At 43.7% G+C, this 19112-nt stretch overlaps 1 protein-coding gene across 1 annotated transcript in view; it reads left to right on the top strand.

The window, feature by feature from the left end:
* The window catches only part of MATN1 (matrilin 1), an 88755-nt gene that overhangs the window by 2231 nt on the left and 67412 nt on the right, over nt 1–19112 (top strand). Inside the window, exons 2-4 of the mRNA XM_044668749.1 lie at nt 2773–2775; nt 4394–4740; nt 17475–17697. Coding sequence (XP_044524684.1) covers nt 2773–2775; nt 4394–4740; nt 17475–17697 — 573 coding nt within the window. The remainder of the gene's footprint in view (nt 1–2772; nt 2776–4393; nt 4741–17474; nt 17698–19112) is intronic.

Genomic DNA, 19112 nt, shown 5'->3' with positions numbered 1-19112 from the left:
AGTAGCAATATCTCAATTTGCCAGTTGAGCAAACCGAGACCCAGAGAGATAAACGGTCTTGCCTTCTCCCTCCACCTGTGTAACCCCCTTCTCTTAGTGGTGAGTTCCTTTAAAAACTACCATTTTGAGGAAAGCCACAGACCAACCATCCTTCATTTTCCTGACTTCAGTGCCATATCTCTATTTGGGGATTTTTCCTCCCCACGTCCTTTAGTTTTCTTTTAGTTGTTGTCCTCCCCCGTTGAGTTCTTTGAGGTCAGGGACTGCCTTTCCAAGCCTAGAGTTAGGAAAATCCAAGTTCCAATCTAGCCTTAGACACTGATGTCTAGCTGTATGATGTCAGGCAAGTCACTTAACTTCTATTTGCCTCAGTTTCCTCATCTATAAAATGGGGATAATAATAGCACTTGCCTTCCAGGACTGCTTTGAGGATCAAGTGAGATAATAACTATAAAGCCCTTAACATGGTGCCTGATACATAGCAGGCATTGTGTAAATACTAGCTATTATAATTATGGTGGTGGTGGCTATGCTTGTGGTTGTTATTTTATTTGTATCTGCAGCACTTGGTACAGGCACATATTTAGGGCTTAGTGAATTAAAAAAAACAACCCTTAGGTTCTATTTTAGAATTGATACTAAGTATAAGGTCCAAGGCAGAAGAGAGATAAGGGATACACAATGGGGGTTAAGTGACTTGCCCATGGTCACCCAGCTAGGAAATAAATCTGAGGCCAAATTTGAACCCGGAACCTTTCATCTCCAGGCCTGGATCTCCATCCATTGAGCCACCTAGCTGCCCCTAAATAGATGTTTTTGACTTGATTTAATAGATTTTGGCTAGGTCTTCTGATTCCCAGGTCGGTAGCTTCTCCGTTATATCACTACCAGTTAAGTATTCTGCAATTTCAGGACAATTTGGAGCAAAGGAGAGGGCCAGAGATCTTTTAGTCTAAGCCCCACCATTCTCTTGGTCTCCCATGTTCAGAAAATAATTTTGTACTTTTCACTCCCTTACTTTTCACAGTTCATCTCTATGTTCTGTCTGTTCTACCTCTGCATCCTCCCATACCTGCCACCACTTCAGCACCATCCCTCCCTCTCCTCTTTAAGGCTATTGTTCCCAGGCAATCCTGGGAACATTGAACTGCCCCATAGACTAGATCAACTGCCCTGCTTCCCTGATCACGGAAGCAGCATTCATTCCTCTGACTTGAATCCTATTATTGAATGCCTGCAGATCCATGTTGCTCCTAGGGAACTAATGGACCTCAAGTAATGTTGTCTCAGATGCTAGCTCTACCATCCTGGGTGAGTCTCTTAACCCTGTTTACCTCACTTTCCTCATCTGTAAAACGAGTTGGCGAAGGAAACGGCTAACCACTCCAGAATCGTTGCCAAGAAAACCCCAAATGGGGTCCCAAAGAGCCGGACGTGATTGGAACGACTCAGTAACAAACGCCTCACGTTAAATCATGCTTTCACAGAGCCACTTTGTGATGTGAAGTGGGGTTTGCTCTGCTTGGTTACAGATGGCAGGATTGGTCAAGGCAGGGGAGGATTTTAAAGAGGCAGATTTAGGGTCCAATATAAGGAAAAACTACCTAACAATCAGAGCTATTCAATAGTGGATTGGCCTGCCTTAGTGAGATTGGTGTGCCTGACAACTGAGGGCTAGAGCCTACCTTCCAGGGGTGGTGCCAGGGAAGGCAAGGGGTGGGGAGGAGAAGAACTTCCTGTATGTCAGGATCAGGCTATATGCTTGTTAAGGTTCTTCCAACTCTAGGATTTTGTTATTTAGCATGGTAGAGTTGGGGTGTGTGCGGAAGCACTGATTCTGAAGTAAGAGGACTTGAATCCTAATTTTACCTCTGATGTTTACTAACTGTGTAAACTTAGGTAATTTACTTATTCTTTGGGCCTCAGTTTCCATAGTTGTAAAATGAAAGAGTTAGACAGATGACTTCCCAGTTACTTTTTGGCTTTCGGTTTATGATCCTACTACCTCGAGGACTTTGACCAAGCCGCTCAATTTTCTTATGCCTCAGTTTCTTCACCTGCAAAATGAGAAAGTTGGTCTAGGCAGCTCTATGATGACATCTAGCTCTATGGTTCTTGACCTGATTGATATTCAGGGTCTTCCATAATCTCATGCTACCTTTTTCTGCCTCGCCTCACAGAACTCTGGAGTTGGAAGGACTCTCAGTGATCACCTAGTTTAATTTATCTCACCTTTGGCTCCCTTGAATGTCCTTCTTCCCTGCCTCCTTTCAATTGCTGGATTCTTGCTTACCTTTAAAATCCAATTCAAATTCCCCTTTCTCCAGGAGACAGCCCCCTATACTCTGGTATTTGGTGATGGATTTCCTCTAGACTTCATGAATTAAATGTTCTTGGGTAGCTCTCTAATGTTGGGTACCAGAATTTTTTTATGGTTATATCTTAATTAGTCTTTGTATCAGTATATACCAGTGATTCCCAAAGGGGGCACCCCCCCCCCCCCCGGTGGGTGCTGCAGTGATCCATGAAGGCGGTGATGGCCACAAGTGCATTTATTGTTCCTATTAATTGCTATTAAAATAAAAAAATAATTAATTTCCAGGGGCGCTAAGTAATATTTTTTTCTGGAAAGGGGTCAGTAGGCCAAAAAAAGTTTGTTAACCACTGGTATATACCATGGTTCTTTACACACAGTAGGCACTTAATACATGTTTATTGAATGAATCAATGAATGAGCACATTTTCCCTTGGAAAATTGGGTCAAAAAGTGAGCAGGTGTGGCCAAGAGTGGTGTGATTAGTGAGTAGTGTTAGAGCATTGGATCTTGAGGTCAGGAAGAGGAAAGTTCAAATCTTTAGACTAGATGTGATCCTAAGACACTCAATTCTCTGTGCCTCAGTTTCCTCATCTGAGAAGGTTGGATTGACTGGCTTCCAAGGCTCCTCCTAACTATAATATTATGATTCTATGAGTGATCTCCATCCCCATCCCAGCCCAGTATCCTGGTACTATCTATGTGGTCAGTTCACATCTTGAAGGCACCAGGTCTGTAAGAGAATTAGTCTTTGGACAGAGAGGGCACTGAGGGACCTGGATCAGCGAAGAACCAGTGATTGGCCCCCGGAGCTGGCAAACCCTGTATCCCAGAGAACTCCTGTCTGGGTAACAGTTTCCAGGAAGAGACAAATATGTGTTACCCAACTCAACTTGCGACCAATAAACTAGCATTTGTTGAGTTTTACTATGTGTCAAGTACAGTGATCTGACTGGAAACACAAAGACAAAAGTGAGAAAGTATCTGTCCTTAAGCAGTCTACATTCTAAGGAGGGGATACATGTTCACAATGAAATCAATACAAGATAGATACTTGTATAGTAATAGGTGAGGGAAAAGATTAACATTTGAGGGAATCAAGAAAAGACTTATAGGATTGGAGTCCAATGTCAGAACTGAGAGGAACCTTAGAACACAGAATGTGATAACTGGGAGGGATCTTAGAACACAGCTTGTTAGAGCTTGGAGAGCCCTTAGAACATAGAACATCTGGGTGGGGGTCTCAACCCAGAATGTCAGAACTGGAAAAGACTTTTTAACAAAAATCAGAACTAGAAAGGACATGAGAATATAAATGTTGGCCCCTGGAGGAACTTCAGAGATAATTCAAGATTTTATTTTACAGGTGAAGGAACAGAATCAGAGAGGTAAAATGACTTCATTAAAATTGCACAGTAGCCTCAGCCACTTCCCAGCTGTGAGACCCTGGGCAAGTCACTTGACCCCCATTGCCCACCCTTACCACTCTTCCAGCAAGGAGCCAATGAAGTTAAGGGTTTAAAAATGTAAAATAAAAATAAAAATAATTGCACAGTAAATTAATAAAAGAGCAGGACTGTAAGTGAAATCTCGCTCCCAGACTTTTATTTTTTTCCTTCTACCTTACTTAATTTTCCAAGATTCTTAAATCTGTGGGTATCCTGCTGGGATTCTAATTGACTCTTAACTGCTTCTCCCACCCCCTCCCATGGATTAGATAACTAAGTTTTGAGTAGGAGCAGTGATGGGAGAAGCGGGGGAACCACTCCTTTGAGGGTATTTAGGGAATGAGGTCAATGAGCAAGTTCCTTGGGAAACCCGTTCTAGTAACCCAACTCTCTTTAAACTTTAGGGATCATCCAGGCTCTCCTTTTCTGAGAAATATTTTGTTAAGTCCAGACAAATAACTTGTTTCATTCAAGGGGAGGATAATTGGCCCTGAATACTCTGGATGGGTAATCTGCGCTGCACTTGACTAGTGAGTTTTTCTTCTATTTCTTGATGGCCTGTTGTTGGCCTTGGATAATGCCCCTTGGTTCCTTTTCTCCTAAACTTCACCATCTCTCCTCCCATAAACAGGGCACCTCTGCAGGACGAGACCTACAGATCTGGTGTTCATCATTGACAGCTCCCGCAGTGTGCGTCCCCATGAATTTGAAAAGGTCAAGGTCTTCTTGTCACAAGTCATTGAGTCCTTAGATGTGGGGCCCAACACAACTCGGGTAGGAGTGATCAACTATGCTAGTGCGGTCAAGCATGAGTTCCCCCTCAAGGCTCATCGGAACAAGGCCAGCCTACTGCAGGCTGTGCGGAAGATTGAGCCCCTCTCCACAGGCACCATGACAGGCCTGGCCATCCAGTTTGCCATCAACAAGGCCTTCAGTGAAGTTGAGGGAGCCCGGCTCAAGTTCCCCGAGATCAGCAAGGTAGGTGCCATTTGCATTTTCTTAGGAGCCTGGGCCTTTGGCATCTTGGTACTAGATCTCTTTGGGCAACTTGGTACTAAGCACCTGCAGGGGAGGAAATGCTTGCCCTCAACCCTCTTATTTTGTCAAGAATTCTACAAGGGTTCATACATCTCTCTGGTGACAGTGATGGAGATAGTGGTGATGGTAGGTGAAATTAAGTGTGGCTTTGATGGTGCTGATGGGAAAGAAGATGACAGGGATGATGGAGCTGCCCATCACTGATAAGATATGCACACACCTTTAGTATGTGAACTCACTTAAGTGAGTTTAAGTTGGGGTTCTAGTCAAGATTCTGTGTTTCCCCCCCATTCAGTAAACATCAGTTGTTTTCTAGTACTTTTAGGATCAATACATTTGCATTTGGTATTTAAAGTTTTTTACAACCCAGTCCCAACCAAAGAAGAAGGTCGTTACAGGGAAAGGGAAATTGGACCCATTTTGCTTGAGCCCAGAGGGCAAAACTGGTTGGAATCTGGGGAGAGGAAGACAAAGGCTTGACAAAGGAAAAACTCAGTGGAGTGAAGTGGGCCACTCTGGGAGGGGCTCATTGGAGATATCCAAAAGGAGGCTGGATGACCACTTGTTAGGGATTTTGTAGGTAAGCTGAGGCAAGTCAACAGGCATGTATTAAATGCCTATTTTGTGCCAGGCATTGTGCTAAGTGCTAGAGTTAGAAAGAAAGGCAAAAAATGGTACCTATTCTCAAGGAGCTCACATTCTAAAGGGGGGAGCACAACTTGCAAGCAAATATGTATAAGCAAGATATAGATGGGACAAATTGGAGATGATTAGCAAAGGAGAGGCATTGGTTAGTTTTTTCTAAACCCTTGTCTTTTGTCTTAGAATAAGGACTGTGTATTGGTTCTAAGGCAGAAGAGTGGCAAGAGCTAGGCAATGGGGGTTAAGTGACTTGCCCAGAGTCACACAGGTAGGAAGTGTCTGAGGCAAGATTTGAACCCAGGATCTCCCATCTCTGGGCCTGGCTCTCAATCCACTGAGCCACTCAGCTGTTCCCTCCCCCCCCCCCCCCCACGGGCATTAGTTTTAATGGGGACTTGAAAAGGCTTGTTGGGATTTTAGCTGAGACCTGAAGGAAGCCAGGGAAGCCAGGAAGTGAACATGAGCTAGAAGAGAATTCCAGGCATGGAAGAATTCCACCCAGTGAAAATGTAATCAGTAGATGGGTAGGTGGAGTGTTGAGTGCAAAGATTGGCATGTAAGTCAGAGTTACTGAATCCTAGAATAGGTGTACAAAGAAAGGAGGGTTCAGGCAAAGTTCTAGGAGAACTCTGGGGAGAGAAAGCTTGCTTTCAGCTGATGGACAAACCTTCATGGAAGAAATGACTCTTGAGCTGGACCTTGAAGGAAGGGAAGGATTTAAATAGACAAAGATGGGAGCAGTCTATTCTAGGCATGAGGGACAGGCAAAGAGCAGGTAAAACAGAGAATAGAGAATATGTAAAGGAGAATTGAACAAGACAAAGCTAGACAGGTAGGCTGGAGCTGGACTAGGGAGCCTCGAATGCCAGGATAATACGATAAGAGCTTTCAATTTCATCATGCTTCAGAATGACAAAGCACTTTACCAAAGCCCTTCACAACCTCAGGTGTGAAGTAGGTCCCATAGGTATAAAGGACCTGAGACTCTAAGAGATTAAGTGACTTGCTCATGGGCACATAGCAAGTCAATGTCAGAATTGGGATTCAAACCCAAATCTCTCTTGACACCAAGAAAACCAGGCTGCCTTTCAGGAGTGGCAGCCATGCTTTATTCTATAGGAAAGATTAAGCCATGGAAGATTGTTGAGTAGATGAGTGATGTTATTGGAGTCTCAAAGTGTCGCCATTGCTAAGACTTATTCTGATGGATAGATTAGACATGGGATAGAGCCGAAACAAGAAGATCTGTTAAGTGGGTATAAAGGGGAGTAGTTAGAATGAGAGAGGACCTTACATGCGTATAGTGGGACTAGAAAAGATTGGGCAGAAGGGAGAGAGATTATAAAGGATGGACTGGATTTTCAAGGGCTCTCCCAGCCTGGACATTACATGTTCTAAAGCCCCTTCCAACTCTAACATTCTGTGTGCTAAGATCCCTTCTAGCCCTTTCGTTCTTTGTTCTGAGGCCACCTCCCAGTGCTGACATTCTGTTTCCAGTTTGGAACATTCTTTGTTCTAAGCTCTGGCTCAGTTCTGACATGTCATGTTCCGCCATCTTTCTAAAGTAGGAAGCTTGTTGGCTCCTGTCATGCAGATGTTGGGCTGGGCCTTGGTTTGGATCTCTGGATTGGAAGCACATGCATTTCTTTGCTCCACTGCTTTCTTCCCCACGCCTAGAAGGCAGTTACTCCAAATAGAGGGCCTCCCATCCCTGTTCCTGGGCCTTGGGTGCCATCTTGTGGCACCTGGAGAGAAGACTAGAGGCAGCTGGACAAAGGATCCTTCAGCATCCTGCTTTCAATATCCTGCTTGGATAACAAGGGACCAGAAGGCACCTATCTGTTCCAAAGCACCTTCCTCCAGCAGATTTTTGCTTGAATCCATTTCCTGCCCACATGTGAATCTCTGTGGAAGTGGGAGAACTATTTCCCACCAGGCTGAGGCAAGTCTTGGAGATATTCCAATTCCAGTGATGACCATGCCCAAGAGCAGAGGAAGGTTTGCTGGGAGAGAGTTTTCAGATCCTTTTTTGGGGGGGCCAAAGATGGAAAAAAAGACACATGTTTTACCTCTCCCCTAAATCCCTGTCTTTGGAGCTGGAAAATGAGTTACAGCAACTTCTAGAGACACCTGCTGGGAGCTACAGCCAACTGCAGAATTGGGGACCATGGAAAGTTATCAAGCAGTAGAAAAATGCAATCAGTTAGAATTTAGGATTCACAGCTGCCAGACTTAAGAGTCAGGAAGACCTGGGTTTAAATCCCTCCACTGGCACTGCTGGGCAAGGCACTTAACTTAGAAAGGTCTCAGTTTTCTTATCTGCAAAATGTATTTTAAATGCCTATAGTTACTAACTCATAGATTTATTGTGAAACTCATTTGAGATAATGGATGTTGAGTTGGCAAGATGGAGACTACTCCCCTCTGTTTTAACTTGGACGCTTTAACTAGGGGAGACTGTTTCTCAGCCAATTAAAAGGCTTTAGACTAAGACTTCTCCTCCTCCCTTTGTCTTTTTCTCTCTCTCATTTATTTGTGTATTCATTCATTCATTTGTTTTTCTTTTTTGCCTTACATACAGACACAACAGAGAAACATATATTGCTCTTTAGTCTTCTCTTTTTTTCTGAACTCCAGAACTATATTTCTAGCTCTCCACAAGAAGTTTCTACCTGGCTATCTTTCTGACACGTCAAACTCAGTGTGACCAAAACCAAGCTCATTATTTCCCCCTTAAATTAGCTTTATCTTCTGACTTTTACTTTTGTCTATGGCACCAGTATTCCTCCCATCTTCTCTATCTCCAACCTTGAGATTATATGCGACTCTTCTTCTGCTTCATATCTTGTATCCAATTAGTTACCAAGTACTCTTTTTTTTTTAAAGCCTTACCTTCTATCTTAGAATCTTAAGTATTTGTTCCAAAGCAGAAGACCAGTGATGGTGAACCTTTTAGAGAGTGAGCGCCTATACTACAACCCTTATGTTACATGTGAGCCCCACCCCTTGCCATCCCCCCTCCACACCCCTTATCCCAGACAGGGGAGGGAGGAAGTGCTCCCATTTGGCTGCTGCGCAGAGTAGTGAATGAAGTGAGGAACATCCTCAGAGAAGGAAAGAGGAATACTCCTCTCCCACGTGCATGCCATAGGTTCACCAAAATGGGGCTAGGTGATGAGTAGGGGGAAGTGACTTGTCCAGTCATATAGCTAGGAAGTGTCTGAGGTCAGATTTGAACCTAAGATCTCTCACTTCAGGCCTGGCTCTCTATGCACTGAGTCACCTAACTGACCCCAAAATTAGGTTAAAGTTTTGATTAAAAATTTTTTTTTTTTGGTAACTCTTACTTTCTGTCTTAGTAACAACTCAAGACAGAAAAGCAAGAGTGAGGCAAATGGGGTTAAATGACTTGTCCAGGGTTACAAGACCAGATTTGAACCCAGAACCTCTCATTTCCAGGTCTGGCACACTATGCACTGAGCCACCTAGCTACCCCCAAGTACTCTTGAAACTGCTTCTGGGGCATTTTTTGCATCTGTCCCCCTTCTTTCTCTTTCCACTGCTGCCACTCTTGTACAAGTCTTCATGATTACCTGCCTGGCTGTTGCAGTAGCCTTTGGAAAGGCCTTGAAGGTATCATTCTTTCCCACTTTTCCCTTAATACCGCTCTTCCATAGATCAGGTATATCTTTCTTTTGCTCAGATATCTTTGGTGACTCCCCATAGCTTAATGAGTAAATGAATGAATGAAAAAGACTTTAAGTGTTAACTATGTGCTAAGCAGCGTAAGCACTAGGTGCTAAGGATACAAGCAGAAGAGTAAACTGAGCCCCTTCTCTGAGGGAGCTCACATTCCAATAGAGAGAGATGACATTCACTGGAGATTTCAGCTGTAAGTAAGATAGATGCAAAGGCCCCTGTGGTCCTTAGGTTACAGCTTCCCCTGGCAAAACAGTTGATAATGCATATTTAACATGTTATTTCCGCTGATAAGAATCTAGCTGCATATGATGTCAAGCCACCTGAATACACAGAGGACTTTTGTGGTGAGAACTTTCACTTCTGGATTTTTAGTCTTGCTGTGGCTGCTGAAGAGGAGGGGGTGTGTAACCTAAGAGAGTCATTGCCCGGTCATATTTCCTTAGGGGTTAGATTGCTTCCTGGGATGATAGCTGCAGGGGCTCAGCTGGAGAATCAGAGGTTTGGGGGGGAGGATCCTACGATTCCTACCTTTCTCAGGCTCAGGTTCCTGGGCTGTCTCTGCTGGATTCTGAGGGGAGGTGTTGTTCAAGGTGGTGGAAGTCATTTAACTCACCCAATATGTCCCCTCCTGGCCTTAAGGCACTGAGGATGCCTTGCCCCTTCAGCTAGGCTTATTCGTCCTGCCTGTGATAGATGGCCACCAGTTGGTGGACAACCAACTCGCTTGGGAATGAAGCTCTGACTCTCCTACCTTCTAGCCAAGGTCTTTTTATCCTCTGATATTGGCCTACCTTTCCAGTCTTGTTCCAGGTGCCTTCCCTCCACAATATCTGCTCCTAGACACTCTAGTCTCCATCCCTTTGCTCACGCTGCTTCTTAGGCTTAGAACGCCTCCTTCTCCTCACTTTTACTGGTGGAATTCCTCCCTGTCCTTCAGAGTCCCACTCCGATGCCACTTCCTTGAGGAATCCTTCCCTGATGCCATAATAACGTCTCCCTTCAGCCCTCACAAAGCATTTTGGCACTTCTCTAATGTACTTATCAGGTAATATTGTGCATCATAGTGATCTGTCTTTTGTCTTATTCCTCTAGAAGACTGTGAGGTCCATAAGAGACCTGTGTATTATTTAATCTTTGTATCTTCCTTAGTGTCTAAAACAATAGGTATTCAATATATTTCTGCTGAACAAATGAATAGAAATGGTATTTTGGAAAGAACATGATAACTTAAAAAAAAAACAAAACAAACCTCTTATCTTCTGTCTTAGAATTGATACTAAGTATTATTTCCAAAATAGAAGTGCTATAAAGACTAGGCAATTGGGATTAAATGACTTGTCTAGGGTCACACAGCTAGGAAGTGTCTGAGAGTAGATTTTGAACCCAGAACCTTCTGTCTCTAGGCCTGGATCTCTATCCACTGAGCTACCTAGCTCCCTCTTTCCATCCCCACCATCTATAACATTAAAAAAACCCTTACCTGCTCTCTTAGAATTAAGACTGTGTATTTGTTTTAAGGTAGAAGAGTGGTAAGGCATAGGGAATGGGACTTAAGTGACTTGCCCAGGGTCACATAGCTAGGAAGTATCTGAGGCCAGATTTGAACCCAGGACCTCCTGTCTCTAGGCTTGGTACTCTATCCACTGTGTCACTTTGCTGCCCCCTATCTATAACTCTTAATCCCTGTGTGACCTCTGGCAAATCAGCTAGCCTTCATGGACTTCACTTTCCTCATCTATTAAATGAGGGGGTTAGACTAGATGATCTTTTAGATCCCTTCCCAGCCTAGGTCTTTAATCCTATGAATGAACGGATGGATGGATGGGTGGGTGGGTGGGTGGTTTGCTGCTCATTCTGCTCTGACATAAAAAAGCACTAGTCTGTTCTTTCCTCAACATGATAACCCTTCAGGATTTTGAAAATGACTATCCCGTCCACCTCAAGCCTTCTCTTTTTCAGGCTAAACATCCTAAGTTCCTCCCACAAATTCTTATATGATGTCATCTTAAAGTCTTTCACCATCATGGCTGCCCCACCTTTGGCATTGCCGTTAATCAATTTCCTTCCTAGACTGTGGTACCCAGACTGGAAGGCATCCTTCCGGCTGTGGTCTGCCAGGACATAGCATAGTCTTTAATTGAACATTTAAAGTTCTTTACAACCTGGTCTCTACCTGTATTTGCAGGCTTCTTAAACTTTACTCCTCTCCACACTTCACAATTCTGCCATATTGGTCTTCTGGCTATTCCTTACACATGATACTTCATCTCTTGTGCCAGAGATTTTGCAGTGGTTTTGCCTCATGTCTGGAATGTTCTCCTTCCTCATCTCTACGTTTTAGAATCCTTGACTTCTTTCAAGACCCAGCTTAAATGGCATATTCTGGAGAAGGCACCAAATTCTAGAATATCTGGTCACCCTCCAACCTTCCATCTACTCATTAAGCCTCCTGGCTCTACTTCCTTCTTTACATGCTCTCTTCTTTGACAGGATATAAGGCTGTGGAGGTCAGGAACTATCTTTTGCTTTCGTTTTAACTCGTGCCTTCTTAGCACAGTAGATCCTTGATAAATGTTTGTTAATCAATTGACTAGCGCTTATTTCTCTTCTCCACTATACCAAATCAGACCGACACTTTGGTTTAAGCAGTCTAGATTCTGTTCCCTCTACCTCCAGATGGGTGATGCCCTTTCCTTGCCTCGTGGTATGTACCCAGACATTCACCTGTTATCAGTCAGGTGTGGTAGGTCCTGGGAGCCACGGGTTCATGATGGCAGAGCTGCTTGTAATATTGTCATGGCCCCAACAGGGGACTCCATAGACTATGGTGTTAGGGCAATAGTTACCGCATACCGTGGAGGACCAACATCTACCCTGAGAAGGAAGGGAACTCTTGGCATAGACATGGCTTGGGTTCAGTAGGCCTGACCCCAGATACCACCTAGAGTCCCCTAGATTGTATTTGTTGCATTAGTGGAGACCCTCCAAGAGTTCCTGGCTCAGCATAAGATATTTATAGACTTCTGCACTTAGTGATCCCCCTTATATCATGGCAGCCTTCATCATGCTCTTTATCATGGAACAGGCTGCCAGGAGGATTACTTTCCTCAGCTTAATAAAATAAGTTTTGATTGGAAAATGTGGAGGGGCTTCTCTAAGAATTGAAGGATATCAAGACTCCCCATCTGCCAGCTTGGAGCCCAAATGAGTAACTCTTAGATGCACTTGTTGCAGAAAGGATACGAGGCTGTCAAAGACTATGCCAGATCATTATAGAGTGCTCCTATTGACCCAGCTTTTGGTGGACAGGACTGCGTTCATCTATGATGAAATAAGAATAATCATAATAGCTAGCATTTATGAAGGTTTGCCAAGCACTTTGCAAACATCTTCTCATTTGATCCTTACATCAGCCTCATGAAGTTGGAGCTCTTATTTTCCAGTTTTCAGATGAAGAAATGGAGGCACAGAGGAATTAAGTGAATTGCTCAGGATCACACGGCTATTTGAAGCAAGATTCAAGTTCAAGTCTTATTGACTCCTCAGTTTCCTCGCATGTGTGACGAAGAGATTGGACTCAATTTCCAAGGTCCCTTCTAGCTTAAATCCTATGAATTCTGGGAAGCTGGCATTCAGAAGAATCCCTCCTCTTCCCACCCAGATCTTATCCCATATCTTTTTCTCTGTGGCCAGGATTCCTGGCATGTCTGCAATGTAACCGAGGCAGAGGAAATCCTGCCCCATAATCCATCTCTCTTCTGTACTCATACCTTGTATTTTTTCCTTCTACACTCATGTAGTGCAGGAGAATTGTGCACCCTGGACAAAGGAGTGGCTCAAAGTCAGAGCCCCATCTAGGACGTGGAGTCATTGTTCCTGGTGGCTGCAGCACTTGATCATTTTCCACACTGACCATAAGAATAACGAGCAGGGGCAGCTGGGTGGCTCAATGAATTGAGAGCCAGGCCTAGAGATGGGAGGTCCTGTTTTCAAATCTGGCCTCAGACACTTCTCAGTTGTGTGATCCTGGGCAAGTCACTTGACCCCCATTGCCTGGCCCTTACCACTCTTCTGCTTTAGAACCAATACACAGTACTGATTCTACGATGGAAGGTAGAATAATGAACATCTTTTGACTGCCTGAAATGTCCACCCATCCCAGACCTACTGGTTATATTCTTCTTCAGAATAGGTCCCATATAATTATCACCTGGATTCTGTTGTACTGCAGTCAGTGAGCAGAGGCACTTTCTTAAAAACTCAGATTTGGACAACTGGCAGAGCAATCATACCCATAGGCCCCTCTACAGATTTCAGGCTGTGTAGGAAGGAAGAATCTGACACCTCCTGGCTGTGTGATACGGGGCAAGTTGCTCAACCTCTTAGTGTCCCAGGCAACTTTCTAAGATCAAATAAGTTTCAGACACTTCCTAGCTGTGTGATCCTGGGCAAGTCACTTAACTCCCATTGCCTAGACTTTACCGCTCTTCTGCTTTGGAACCAATACTCAGTGTTGATTCTAAGACAGAAGGTAAAGTTAAAAAATAAAAAGACTATGGGGGCTCAGTGGATTGAGAGCCAGGCCCAGAGACAGGAGGTCCTGGGTTCAAATCTGGCCTGAGACACTTTGCGGCTATGTGACCCTGGGCATTTAACCCCTATTGCCTAGCTCTTAATATTCTTCTGGCTTGGAACCAATACAGAGTATTGAGTCTAAGATGGAGGGTAAAGGATTTATTTTATTTTATCTTTTTATAACTTTGAATTTTTATTTTTTAGAAAAATTTTCCATGGTTTTGTGATTCATGTTCTTACTCTCCCCTCTTCCTCCTCTCCCCCCACCAGCCATAGCTGACACACATTTCCACTGGTTTGAACATGTGTCATCAATCAAGACCTATTTTCATATTATTGATAGTTGCATTGGTGTGATTGTTTCGAGTCTACATCCCCAATCATGTCCTCATCAACCCATGTGTTCGAGCAGTTGTTTTTCTTCTGTGTTTCCACTCCTGTAGTTCTTCCTCTGAATGTGGGTAGCGTTCTTTTCCATAAGTCCCTCAGAATTGTCCTGGATCCTTGCATTGCTGCAAGTACAGAAGTCCATTACATTCGATTTTACCACAGTGTATCAGCCTCTGTGTACAATATTCTCCTGGCTCTACTCCTTCCACTCTGCATCGATTCCTGGAGGTCTTTCCAGTTCACATGGACTTCCTCCAGTTCATTATTCCTTTCAGCACAATAGTATTCCATCACCAGCATATACCACAATTTGTTCAGCCATTCCCCAATTGACAGCATACCCTCGTTTTCCAGTTTTTTGCTACCACAAAAAGTGTGACTATAAATATTTTTTGAACAAGTCTTTTTCCCTATGATCTCTTTGGGGTACAAATCCAGCAGTGGTATGGCTGGATCAAAGGGCAGGTATTCTTTTATAGCCCTTTGAGCATAGTTCCAAACTTCCATCCAGAATGGTTGTATCATTTCACAACTTCACCAGCAATGCATTAATGTCCCAATTTTGCCACATCCCCTCCAACATTCATTACTCTCCCCTTCTCTCATTTTAGCCAATCTGCTAGGTGTGAGGTGATACCTCAGATTTGTTTTGATTTGCATTTCTCTAATTATTAGAGATTTAGAGCACTTTCTCATGTGCTTATTGATAGTTTTGATTTCTTTATCTGAAAACAGCCTATTCGTGTGAGGGTAAAGTTTTTTTTTTTTAAACCCTTAACTTCTGTGTATTGGCTCCTTGGTGAAAGAGTGGTAAGGGTGGGCAATGGAGGTCAAATGACTTGCCCAGGGTCACACAACTGGGAAGTGTCTGAGGCTGGATTTGAACCTGGGACCTCCCGTCTCTAATTCTGACTCTCAATCCACTGAGCTACCCAGCTGCCCCTTGGGGTAAAGGTTTTTAAAAAAAAGACTGTACAAGTTTCTGAGAAGGGATGAATCTGTACTGGGAGAAGAAGTTTCCTCAACTGGAAGTTCACTACACCAGTGAAATCTCTAGTTTAGCTCTTCTCTGTATTTCTGAAGCCTCAGTCAGATTTATTAGAATGAGTTCCCCAGCAGCAGGCACAGATTGCTTGTATTTGGATCCATTTATCTACCTGCCATGCCATTCCCCCTTGAGGAAGGATGAGTCTCAATTGGGCTTCTGCATCTCCACTTGTGTCCACATAGCCCTCCTCTCATGTGCTCCATTTTTGCCAGGACAGCCCAGGAGTAGCCACAGGTGCCCAAATCCAGGGCCTCCACGTAGTGGCCTTCTTTTGGAGGTCATGACTGTGACATGGTACTGGTCAGTATGTCTAGTCATGGGAACTCTGTGTTCACACCAGGGACCTAGTGGGATGGCCAGCAGGCTTGCTGAGTCCCTGACTAACTTCTCTCCATTCCTGGTTGTGGTGCTTTTAAAAAATGCCAACAAATAGAGTCCCCAACCTAAAACAAAAACAAAAGCACCCCACCAGCCCACACTTCAGAGGGTCTTTTGCTGCCTTGCAGACCCTCTAGAGCAGCCATTCGTAGCCTACATTGTATCATGGACTCCTTTAGTAATCTGGTGAAACTGGCGGGCCCCTTCTCAGAATAATGGCTTTCAGTAATTAAAGGAAACGTTAAATATCCGCTACAGGTCAATGAAAACAAATAGGTATTGTTTTCTTATATCATTTTACAGGGGAAAGAGAGTTGGGTTGAGTAGAACTTGGTTGGACTTGCTTGGGGAGATAAAAGTTTGAGATCATTGCCTGAAATCGCTTGGGACTAGAGGCCTGACACCTATTAAACGGGAGTAGAGCTAGTTAGCCTAGTAACTCATGTGGACCCCTATGGCCAGAGTAGAGGTATTTTAGGCTCAGATCCTCAAGATTTAGAGCTTAACATTTCTGCCCTTTGAATTCTTAAAATTAAATTTTAATGAACATTTTTTACACGTTGATACAACTTTTGATAATCTTTTTCTGATGTTTCGTGATCCATGCTCTCACTTTCCCTCTTACCTCTATCCAAAATGGCAGGTAATATGATACATGTTGTACATGTGTTATCATGTAACATATTTTCCTATTCACTTAGTATGAAAGAAGACACATATCACTTACATTGGAGAAAAATCTGTGGAGGAAATAAGGTGAAGAATGGTATGCATCAATCTGCATTCAGATTCCATCAGTTACTTCTATGGGAAAGATTAAAAGTTAAAAGGAAACTGGGAGTGGGCAGCTGGGTAAATCAGTGGAATGAGAGCCAGGTCCAGAGACAGGAGGTCCTGGGTTCAAATCTGGCCTCAAGACACTTCCAAACTGTGTGACCCTGGGCCAGTCACTTAACCCCCATGGCCTAGCCCTTACTGCTCTTCTGCCTTAGAACCAATCTACAGTATTGATTCTAAGAGGGAAGGTAAGGGTTAAAAAAAAAAAAAAGGAAACTGGAGGCAGCTGGATAATTCAGTGTATTGAGAGCCAGACCTAGAGATAGATGGTTTCTGCTTCAAATCTGACTGTGGACACTTCCTAGTCATGTGATCCTTAGCAAGTCACTTAACCCCCGGTGCCTGGCTCTTACTGCTCTTCTGCCTTGGAACCAATACTCAGTATTGATTCTAAGATGGAAGGTGAGGGTTTTAAAAAAATTAATAGGAAACCAAATAATCTAATCCTAAAGACTTGGGTCAAAGAATAAATCATAGAAACAATAAAAAAATCATTAAAAATATTGCTTTTGAGTTATCTATCTTTCCCCTAGTTATCATTTGAAAAATAGCAACCTTCATCTCCGGTCAGTCAAGGGGAAGAAGGAGGAATCCAGGTACAGACTCTGTATAGACAGGATCTAACATGGTAGCATGGCATAAAAGAGTACGCCACACTCAGATTTTAGGCACCAGCTGGTAAAACTAGAGTATAATAATGGATCATTGCTATTGTCATTAAACCTGGTCCTTTTTCTTTTTCTTTTTCATTTCTTTTTTTTTAATTCTTACCTCCCTCCATTTTAGAATCAATACTGTGTATTGATTCCAAGGCAGAAGGGCAGTAAGTACTAAGCAATGGGGGTTAAATGACTTGCCCAGGGTCACCTGACTGGAAAGTGACTGCAGTCGTATTTGAAGCAGCCTGGCTCTCAATTAACTGAACTACCTACCTATTCCCTGGGTCCCTTTTCTGTCTGGGAATCATATTCATTATATCTTCTTCCTCTTTGCTTCCCAGGATTAGGTCCTTGGGGACTCTGGTAGGTTGATTTGGTAGAAGTTCCTAATGTCACATCTCATGTGCTCTTTTGTTTTTCCCTTATTTGCTCTCTTCCCAAAGGTGGCCATCGTGGTGACAGATGGTCGGCCTCAGGATGGTGTGAAGGACGTCTCTGTCAGAGCTAAGCAGAGTGGCATTGAGCTCTTTGCCATTGGGGTGGGTCGAGTGGACAAGCACACCCTGAGACAGATTGCCAGTGAGCCACTGGAGGAACATGTGGACTACGTGGAGAGTTACAGCGTCATTGAGAAGTTATCCAAGAAGTTCCAGGAGGCCTTCTGTGGTGAGGAGAAGGCTTCTGGGCAAAGAGAGTAGATAAGAGAGGGGAAGAGGAGAGGGAGGAGCAAGGTGCAGAGAAGAGGAATGGGGGTAGATCAGGGAATGGGAAAGAGTGGAGGGAGGAGCTGGGCATGGAAAGGAGGAATCGAATGGGAAGTGAAAGACAGAGGAGGGTGTGAAGGCAAGAGGAAATAGATGAAAGGAACCTTAGAGGAGCAGGGGACAGGGGTGGGGAAAGGGTGAGGATTAAGGAAGAAGAGATAGAGAACAAAGAGAAGGGATGAAGGGAGAAGCAGTGTACAGAGAGGGACAATGGTGGGAAGGGGAAGGAACAGCCATGAGGAGAGAAGAAGGAAGGGGATATGGAGGAGCAGGAAACAAATGAGAGAAATAGTTGGGAATTATGAAAGAGGGAGAGATAATAATAGGAAACAGAATGGGGAGGAGTGGAGGAAAGAATAGAGAAGAAAGAAGAAATGGTGGAAGGGAACGGTAACAGAGGGGAAGAGTAGAGGCAGGAGCAGAGAACAGAGGGGAGGAGCAGAGAGTGCTCCAGGAAGATTTCTGTAGAAGCACTCACTCCTGAAACTGAAGTACTCTAACATCATCCCTTCTTTTTTGGGAGGGAGCGGGACAGGGGCAGGGAGATGTTAGATCCTATCTTGCTGGGATGTATTTTTATTTTTTTTTTCATCTCTTTCATTTCTTCATCTCTAAACTGACAAATTCCTTGGGATACCTGAATTCCAGGCATTTGGTCCTTGCCACAGGAATTTAAGCAAATTGTTTACAATCCATGAGACTCAGTTTCCTCCTTTGTGAAGCAGGGATGACAATTCATGTCCTTCCCAACCCTACAGATACAAAAGTAATTTTTAAGAGAATAAAACACCACAAAAGTATAAGGATAGTGAAATATCTGTAGAAAACCAAGCCTACATCTTTTCCTGCCCCCTTGGGCTTTCTCTAAAGCTCCAGTGGGGCTGGAAACTCTTAAGAATTCCATTCCTTTCCAGGAAAATTTACTAGAGGTCTGCTGTGTTCAGAAATTTGCTTAGATCTGGGAGAGATGCAGAGTTTAGATAAGATCATATCCTTGACCTCATAGAATTCACAGTCCTGTAGTTCAGGATAAGATGCAAATACAGAGAACTCTAAACCAGCAGGGGCAGTTAGGTGGCATTGCAGTAGATAGAGAGCACCAGGCATGGGGCCAGGAAAACTCATCTTTTTGAGTTCAAATCTGGCCTTACTAGCTATGTGATCCTGGGCAAGTCACTTCATGTTATCTCAATTTATTCATCTGCAAAGCAAGCTGGAGAAGGAAATAGCAAACAACTGCAATATCTTTGCAAAAGAGAGAGAGAGAGAGAGAGAGAGAGAGAGAGAGAGAGAGAGAGAGAGAGAGAGAGAGAGAGA

This window comes from Gracilinanus agilis, chromosome 3 (genome assembly GCF_016433145.1).
Source record: "Gracilinanus agilis isolate LMUSP501 chromosome 3, AgileGrace, whole genome shotgun sequence".
In the NCBI taxonomy this organism is placed as follows: domain Eukaryota; kingdom Metazoa; phylum Chordata; class Mammalia; order Didelphimorphia; family Didelphidae; genus Gracilinanus; species Gracilinanus agilis.
This window is presented reverse-complemented; position numbering and strand designations above follow the sequence as displayed.